Below are 9,860 nucleotides of genomic sequence, written 5' to 3'. Positions count from 1 at the left end.
TTCACTATACGAGCCGTGTGCTTTCGCGCAGCTCGCTTAAGTTCTTCATGCTGGATACGTGCTCTCTCAAAAGTGTCGATCCCCTCCTTAACCTGCTTCCTCCATCCGTGGCGATGACAGGCATTGTTCTCCCAGTCAGTGTCCTGCATATCACAGGCCTTTAATACATACATACATACATATGCGTGTACGTATGTGTGAATATCCAAGCCCCACCAAACCACTATACTTAATCTATCATCCCTCTGGACCCTTCCCTGCTTTCCCTGCAGTTGTTCAAAGAAAACATCAAATGCATCAAACTCACTGAAGTCAGAAGGTATAGAATGGCCAAACAACTGTTATTACATCAACCCTACAACCCTAACAGGAGTTGAAACTCAAATGAAAACAAAACTAATATAGGAATAAAACTAGTTACCAACCGGTGAGTCAAAGGAAAGCTTTTACATGCTTTACTCATATCTATATTAATAAATGCAAAATTTTGTCTGTTCATCCAGGACCCCTGTATGTCAAGTTTCTGTATGTCACTTTTGGTCCAATCTACAATTTCAACTCTATTTCTGATCGCCGTCGTCATCATTGTCATCGTGTCATCGTCGTCATCGTCATCGTCGTCGTCGTCATCGTCGTCGTCGTCATCGTCGTCGTCGTCATCGTCGTCGTCGTTGTCGTCATCGTTGTCATTGTCATCTTTGTCGTCATCATTAATATTATTAAAAGTTCTTGGTTAGTTCTTAATTACCAGTTGTTCTTTACTTGAAAGTAGACAATAACAAATCACCAAAGGTTTCAGTTGGTGCCTTCTCCTGTGATTCAAAAAAGAGACAATACTCTCCTTAAAGTGCAAGCTGTACCCAACAAGGCTGTCTTCTGGATCACTTCAAGCCTGACAGCAGCTCCAATATTCTTAATATATTTTTCAAAGCCCTTGGAAACTGCTCCTAATGCTCCAATTATCACCGGTGTCACCATTACTTTCCTCATGCCCCATAACTTCTCTATCTCATCCCACAGTGACTGATATTTCTCACTCTTTTCTATTTCCTTACATTTCACCTTTGCTTCTTTTTCATCTTTATGGATGATCACGATATCTGGTCGTCTTGCCTCTATGACTTGGTCACTCTGTATGTTAAAATCCCAGAGTATTTTATAATGTTTGTTTTCCATTACTCCCTCTGGCTTGTGTTCATACCATTGTTTGGCTCTCTCGAGGTTTGCTTTATTATTACTATTATTATTATTATTATTATTATTATTATTATTATTATTATTATTATTATTATTATTATTATTATTTCAGTTGAGCAAATATTTTGATGATGACATGAAAAAAAAGCTGGAGTTAGCAAGCATTCTAAAGGATTACTCTGGAGATGGGGATATTTTTAAGTTGTGCATCACATTGGACAGTAAGCTGAAGAAACCTCAGGAACGGAAGTTCTTGAAATACATTTGGTAATTTCTTTATTCTTTCATTTGTTCATTCTTCCACCCCACTTTTTTTTTCACTGATTACAATCATTGGACTGTCTTCAATTCAATTTCCTTTTTTTAAACTGGAGACCAGTATCCACAAAAGGAAAGAGTACTTGAAAGTTTGTATCCCCAGATAAAATTCCTTTTAAACATCCAGTTTGAGACACTTTTATGTCGACCTCAACTAAGCATCATTGTTTTGCACTTGTTTTTCCTTCCTGATATTGGCTGGATGGGTCTTCATAGTGCCAGTCAGATCTTTGGAATTACTGCCATATTAAACAGCCCAGAAACTATGTCTTACTTGTATGTGCCATTCTTGGCATAGTTTCTATGGTTGGAAGTTCTTTTATTGCCAACCACTTTATAGACTGCACTAAGTGTACTTTATCAGAATCATGGGACCAAGAGCACTAGAGATGTTACCTTGTCCCTGGCAAAACTAAAGAGTCTTCTCTACCCCCTACATTATCTCCATTCATTCAAGGTCACACAGATGACAGAAATAAGGTTAATAGAGGAAATAGGAGCAAGATGGTTATAGAGGGATTAGTAATGGAAAAGAGAGAGAGAGAGAGAGAGAAAGAGAGAGAAGATACATAATTGTTGTTGGTAATAATATTGAAAAGAAAACCGCCTGAGCAGTGTGATGAGAGGAAAAGAAAGTGCTATAAAGGAGATTGGGTGATGGGAGAGAACATTTCTGAATATTTACTTAATGATTTACAAGCCAGGTTTGACAAAATGTTATTTTCACTGGTAGTAGTGGTGGACTTTCCTGTTGTAAATGACAGATCAGGATTCCACAACATTTTACTGAACAGCAAGCACAGGTTTCTTTACAAAGATAAAATGTCTGTGCTGTACATTAGCTCACTCCTGCCATCAAACTAACATTGCCTGTACAGGTACACAGTATGCCACAAGTCAGACAGTGAAGTGATCAAAGAACAACTTGAAATGAAGTGGTTTGCTCAGGAACACAATACACTACCTAGTCTGGGAATCGAAACCACAATCTTATGATTATGAGCTTAACACCTTAACTACTAGGCCACATGCCTTCATTAGTAATCCCTTAATAGGGGAAAACATTCAGAATTAATTCCCATATTTATTGATGAAAGAAATATTAATCCCCAACTAATATTGGTTTCAAATTTTGGCACATTTTCAAGAGAAGGGTTTAGTTGATCACATCAGCCCCAGTGTTCAGCTGGTATTTATTTCATTGACTCCAAAAGTATGAAAGGCAAAGTCAACCTTGGTGGAATTTGAACTCAGAATGCAAAAAGTTGAACAAAATGTCACAAAGCTTTTTGCTCAGAACGCTGACAATTCTGCCAGCTTACCACCTTAGCCCAAACTAATATTATTTTAGATTTTTCACTGGATATTTAATCCCATTTTAGCTTATTTATTTTTTAATATTTATTAAAGATATTTCCAATATTAGTCTATTATAAATATGAGACAAATCCATAGGTCAATACAGAAATAGCATAAGAACATTGTACAAAATTCATCACTTCTTTTGTTATATTTATTTTTAAAAAATAAAAGGTTGGAAGATCACTTTATTTATTGATCAATTTTCTTTCAGGCCATTCATTCCAACTGAACAGCATGAAATATTTGAACCATTAATGAAAAAAAAACATCTTTACTGTAACTGCTCCCACCAAATGTACTCCCCAAGTAAAAAACACATCAGCTTGTAAGTACTGTAAGATAAAAGAATCTATTTCTTTTAGTAAACCTTTTTTTTACACGTCTGTCACATATCCACTGACATTCTAGGCTTTGGTCTTTTTATTTCATTTTATTATATATCTTTCAGAGGTGCAAACATGACTGTTTGATTGCTGAGAAGTTTGTTTCCCAACCACATGGTTTTGGGCTCAGGCCTTTTGCACTCAACAAAAATTCCAAGATACAAGTGTTGTAGATGTCGCTTCTGTTAACAAATCATCAGATGGCTTCATACTTTAAAAAGACATGTGAAATAAGAGATCCCTTACATGCAAAAGTAGTTAAGGATGAGTAAGGAGAATGATACCCAGCTGTAAAACAATGCCACAATATATATATGTATGTACATATATATCATCATCATCGTTTAACGTCCGCTTTCCATGCTAGCATGGGTAAGACGGTTTGACTGAGGACTGCTTTCTTTTATTATAGTCCACAAAAGACTACAGGTATTGTGTCATATTGTGTTAAATAAAGAGTTACTTTTTGTAACATTTGATGTCATAAAATGTTATCTTTCTCTTCCTGACAGAAACTTACGAATAACTTGTGCAAACAACCCACTAGGATTTGTGATAAAAGGGAGTGGGCCAGTTCATGTAGAATGGTTGGACCCTGGAGGACCAGCTGAAACTGCTGGCATTTTACCTGGAGACTTTATTATGGAGATTAATGACATTGATACAAGGTGAGTAAAGTAAGATATGAGAGTATATAAGGTAAGGTAAGGTAAAATTACCTTTTCAAGTGATACTGACATATAAGGGCTGGTCTCTTAGTTTCATGGTGTATATATTCCCCACCTTGATGGGACACCAGTCCATCGCAGGATTACTTATTCTTGTCAGCTGAGTGGACTGGAGCAATGCAAAATGAAGCATTTTGCACAAGAACACAATGCATCACCCAGTCCAGGAACTGAAACCACAGTCTTACAATCATGAGACCAACACTGTAACCACTAAGCCACACACCTCCACAATGAGAATATGCATTGCTGTTGTTGTCATTGTCAGTGTCTGTTGTTGTTATTGCTGTTGTTGTTGTTGTTGTTGGTGGTGGTGGTGGTGGTGGTGGCGGCGGCGGCGGCGGCGGTGTCATCATTGAGGTGCCCAAGCTTAGACCTGTAAGAGGAAACTTAGCTTACTTTCAGGCATAATATATTTAGAAGTACACAGGTGCAGGCTTGACTGTGAGGTTAGGAAGCCTGTTTCCTAACCATGTGTTCTTGGGTTCTGTCCCATTGTGCAGCACCTTGGGCATATAAATGGATTTGGTAGACAGAAGCTAAAACAAAATCATTGTGTGTGTGTGTGTGTGTGTGTGTGTGTGTGTGTGTGTGTGTGTGTGTGTGTGTGTGTGTGTGTGTGTGTGTGTGTGTATGTGTGTGTGTATCATTGTCTTGACATCATATGATGGATGTGAATGAGCATCGTCAACAAAGTTTTTCATTTCCAGTCTACCATGAAAAACATGTCTGGCCATAGGAAGTATTATCTTGCAAGGAATTAGGTCAGGATTGGTGACAGCAAAGGTATTTGGTCATAGAAAATCTTCCTCAACAAATTTTGTCTGATCTATGCAAGCTTTGAAAAGTGGACATTAAATGACAACAATGATGACAACAATGTTGATGATGACAATGATCACAACTATGACAACAACAACAATGATGATCATTCAATTTGTCTTGCTATTTTCACTGGGTCTAATGACCACGGAGAGGTTCACATTGACACAAATAAATCTGTATTTATTAAAGTGGTTACAGAAATGAAGTAAAGCTATAGATTGAGACAATAGAAACATTTGTTACTGATGGGAATTATAACAGCTCTGCATAATTAGTTATCTTACTCTTTTACTTGCTTCAGTCATTTGACTGTGGCCATGCTGGAGCACTACCTTAAAGGGTTTTAGTTGAACAAATCAACCCCAGGACTTATTTTAAAGCCTGGTTCTTAATCTATTGGTCTCTTTAGCCATACCGCTAAGTTACTAGGATATAAACACACCAACACTGGTTGTCAAGTGATGGAAGGACAAATACAGACACAAACACACATGCACACACACACACACACATATACACAACAGGCTTCTTTCAGTTTCCATCTACCAAATCCATTCACAAGGCCTTAGTTGGCCCGTGACTATAGTAGAAGACACTTGCCCAAGGTGCCACACAATTGGACTGAACCAGGAACCATGCGGTTGAGAAGCAAGCTTCTTACCACTCAACAACGCCAGCGATGTTGTTCTTAAATTCTGATACAAGGTTCTCCAAAAGAGAATAGTGAAACATGAAAACATAAAACAATATTAAAAATCACCAATGGAAATGATTAGTCAAACATAAAAGAACAAACCCATTCCCATGGGCACAAAAATCTGAAAGAAAACAGTTCTCTCCTGAAGATCAAAGTGATATGAAACTCGAATCATGAGAAAAAGGTCACCAGTTAAGACAAATAGTGTACTCTACATCATTTATTTACTGCATTATTAATTTATTCACTACAATACAAACTATTATACAATCTATATAGTCTAGTTATAAATGTGTGTCTTTCTAGAAACATGACTCATGAACAAGTGGTAAAGATCCTTAAAGAATGTGGTCCAGCCCCTCTGCTACAAATTGAACGACACCCAAAGATGGCTGGAAAATGTAATTATTACAGTTTCTCATTCCATCTCTTCTGCTGTCAGAATCTGTTTCTTTAAACTTCATTAATGCTGTTGCTGCTGATGCTGCTGTTTCTTCTCCTCCTTCTACTTCTTTTCCTTCTCCTCCTTCTACTTCTTTTCCTTCTCCTCCTTCTACTTCTTTTCCTTCTCCTCCTTCTACTTCTTTTCCTTCTCCTCCTTCTTCTCCCCCTCCTTCTTCTCTTCCTCCTCCTTCTTCTCTTCCTCCTCCTTTTTCAACTTCTTTTAGATTCTTCTTTTCTTTCTTTCTCCCTTAATTTCATTGCAAGCGAGATCGTTGCCAGTGCCGCTGGACTGGCTCCTGTCCAGGTAGCACGTAAAATACACCATTTCGAGCGTGGCCATTGCCAGTACCGCTTGACTGGCCTTCATGCCAGTAGCACGTAAAAGCACCCACTACACTCTCAGAGTGGTTGGCGTTAGGAAGGGCATCCAGCTGTAGAAACATTGCCAGATCAGATTGGAGCCTGGTGTAGCCACCTGGTTCACCAGTCCTCAGTTAAATCGTCCAACCCATGCTAGCATGGAAAGCAGACGTTAAACGATGATGATGATGATGATGATGATGATGATGATGATGATGATGATGATGATGATGATGATGATGATAATTCATTTCCTTTTTTATTCTTCCATCTTCTTCTACTTTCTTCTCCATCTTTTCTTCCTTCTCTATTAACCCTCTCATATCTTACTATCTCTTGACTACATCCTCTTTTACATCTATTTCTTTCTTCACCTCCTCTTTCTCTTAGTAAGCTTCTTCCTTTATCCTTCTTCTACTACTTTGCATCTTACATGTTTCAAAACATGTTCATACTACTTTACCATCACTTCAAAATCACAAACTCAACTAACATTCCAATTTTACCAAATGAATCTTGCTTGCATTTATACTCTTTTTATGCTAGATTTCTGTATTTTCTGAGCAGATCGTAAATACTTTTCCACACATTCTGTATTTGGTGTCTGACTGAGTCTCATTGATTTTTGTCTTTTCAAATCCATTCTTATGACTTATTCCTGAATGGTTATAATCAGTGATATAGATTCTCTTTCCAAGGTTTCCATCTCTCAATCACAACCAGATTTATTTATGACCCTGTGATACTCACTCATTCTCTTTCCAAGATCTGATGGTATCATCTTATCGTATCTTTGTCCTATCTGTCTTAATCCTTTGACCTGTCTTCATAATCAATATTACATGCTTATTCACTATAAATGCATATCAACATCCTTACTATGCATCTTTACTGTCTGAACATGAAAATCAAGATCATTTTCATTTTTGGCACACAGTTTGAAGTCATCCATGTATAGCAGATAAGTCATTAGTGGTACTAATGCTGCATTACATATATTTTCACATTAATACCATCCTTTGTTTTTTTTTTACTCAACTTTCTAGTTCAAGTGAACTCTTTATTTGAAACAACTAATTTCATTGCAAACACCAATGAAGACTCTTTTGACTGGATAGTTGAAGATTTCAGTTCTTATAAAGACAATGAAGGATTCACATTCAAACAGAAGGTATTTGTGAATTATATTTGTTGTTTGTTTTCCTTCTTATTTCTATGACTTAATTAGAGGAGGATGATCAATAGCTATGACCTTTATCAAAACCCTTGAGAAGAGTGGGAGAAAGGGCGGAAGAAAGGAAGTTATTCTCAGACCTGATCTGAATATTTGCAACAGGATAACTTCTCTAAAGGTTGGGACCTATGAGTCAGGTGATGGTATTAAACCTGGCAAGGGATTAAGTCTGCAACCTAAAAAGAAGAATGGTATTAAGAAAGACGGTCTTTCCCACACAGTTTCTGTATACCCAATGTCACTCACAAAGCTTTAGTTGATCTTGACCATAACTATATGTTGCAATGAAAAATGTGTCACACGGGGATGACAAAGGAATATATGGGGACATGTAAAAATACACGATACAGATAAGCTCAATCTCTCATCAGTTGTCAACCAAATGTCATTGCAATTTTGACACTTTCTGACTATATTGTTCAATTTGGCAATATCAGCAACATAAGCTACATGTTGTAAGCCATGCAGTTATGGCCAAACTGGAGCATTCTTATTTTAGTATTGTAATTTGTTTACTTTATCTTATGTTTTAGATTATCTATAGGTTATTATTATAAGAAATATTGTAAGGATGGTGACTGCAGTATCAATAAAGTGTTGGACAAAAAGCCTTAAAGTAATTGTTCTAGCTCTCTAGTTCTTTATGTTCTGAGTTTAAATCACACTCTTTTGGGGGGAGGGGACAAGTCTATAAAATAAAGTACTAGTCATGTATTGGAGTCAATATAATCAACTAACAGACTCTCCCAAATTTCAAACTTCAAGCCTCTAGCTATCTATGTATCATACTTAATGTAAATATATCATGAAAAGGTAATTTACTATAGTATTCATCTAGTTGGTTTCAAAAATGAAATCCATTCCATTCTGCATTATCTATATTATCCAGAAATTTCAATCAACTGATCTTATTGGAGTTATCCCCTTTGTTGTTGTTGTCAGACATTTTAGACACATACTTATAATACTTATTTTATCTGATGTAGAAGAATGGAGAGCAATGTGAACTTCAGTGAGATTTGAACTCAGATTTTAAAAATATTAAAGCTTGATGTTTCCTTTTATTTGTGTTACACATTACTATCTTGAGAAAGTACCATCAGAGATCTTGAAACAATCAAAATATTCAGTATATAGACAGAAATTTTGGAACAATGGCTAGTGCTTGTTCACAGCTTTCAAGGAAAACAGATTTATTATTTATTTTTTTGCCTTAATCCATTGTGGTAATTAACCTTTAGCATTCAGATTACTCTGTCAAATATAATGCTTTTTTATTCACATTGTTTTAAATTAACCATGCATTATCTCATAGCACTGAAATTTCAATGATTTGATTGTTTATGATTTGAATGACATTGTCAGGTAGGTGTGAAAGACCAAATCTGCCCAGTCTGAACATAAAACAGGGCTGGCTATGGCCAGTTTAAATGCTGAAGGGTTAATTATGTTGCTTTACATTCTGAGTTCAAATCCCACTGAAGTTAACTTTGTCTTCCATCTTGTAGTGATGATAAAATAGGCACCTCTCAAATACTGGGACTAATTTAACTGATTGTAGTATCCTCACAAATTTGAGCCAATATGTCAATGTTAGAAATCAATATTTTCAAGTAAAATAGGAATTTCATATCTCTTATCTAACAGTATTATGTAACAGATGTAATAAATCATTACTAGAGGGAATATGATAAATTATGTAAGATGTCTATAACAGAGAATTTATATCAAACCATGATCTACATTTTCAGATGGAATATTTATTAACATCACTGGAACGAAAATTATTGTTGCTTTACTTTTTCCAGTACATTAATTCCAGGTAATGCATATTTGTCACTAGAGAATTGTTTACATGGTTTCAATCTTCTTTCTCTTCTTTTTTCTTCATAAATTTACTTAGAAGCTTCTTTTAAACATTGTTCTATTGTTTATCATTTATCTAGCAGCTTCTCTCATTACAACTTGGTAATAATGCCATGAAGAGGAAACTAGGCTCCTGGAGTTCTGCGATACAAATATCCTATTGATCTGCAACACCAGCTTCAGGAAGCCAGCTAGCCACCTGATAACGTATCAATCAGGTGACTCTGCTAGCCGGATTGATTTCATTCTCCCCAGACAGAGGGATGCATGGTTGCTCTTAAATACAAAGACCCTCACTGGTGAAGAATGTACCCCCAGCATAGACTGGTCATTAGTGACTTTAGACTCGAGGCCAGAAGGATGCCAAAAAGCAGACCAATCTGATAAAGAAGGACATGGTCAGAGGTTTAGGGATTTCCTTACTGAGAAATTTAATGATAGGGAGG

At 36.4% G+C, this 9,860-nt stretch overlaps 1 protein-coding gene across 1 annotated transcript in view; it reads left to right on the top strand.

Moving 5' to 3' along the window:
* LOC106883994 (uncharacterized) overlaps window positions 1–9,860 on the top strand; it is a 63,738-nt gene that overhangs the window by 33,304 nt on the left and 20,574 nt on the right. The window contains exons 4-9 of the mRNA XM_052965862.1: window positions 1,310–1,464; window positions 3,089–3,202; window positions 3,773–3,928; window positions 5,817–5,911; window positions 7,361–7,485; window positions 9,300–9,370. Coding sequence (XP_052821822.1) covers window positions 1,310–1,464; window positions 3,089–3,202; window positions 3,773–3,928; window positions 5,817–5,911; window positions 7,361–7,485; window positions 9,300–9,370 — 716 coding nt within the window. The remainder of the gene's footprint in view (window positions 1–1,309; window positions 1,465–3,088; window positions 3,203–3,772; window positions 3,929–5,816; window positions 5,912–7,360; window positions 7,486–9,299; window positions 9,371–9,860) is intronic.

Source organism: Octopus bimaculoides, chromosome 2 (assembly GCF_001194135.2).
Source record: "Octopus bimaculoides isolate UCB-OBI-ISO-001 chromosome 2, ASM119413v2, whole genome shotgun sequence".
In the NCBI taxonomy this organism is placed as follows: Eukaryota; Metazoa; Mollusca; class Cephalopoda; order Octopoda; family Octopodidae; genus Octopus; species Octopus bimaculoides.
This window is presented reverse-complemented; position numbering and strand designations above follow the sequence as displayed.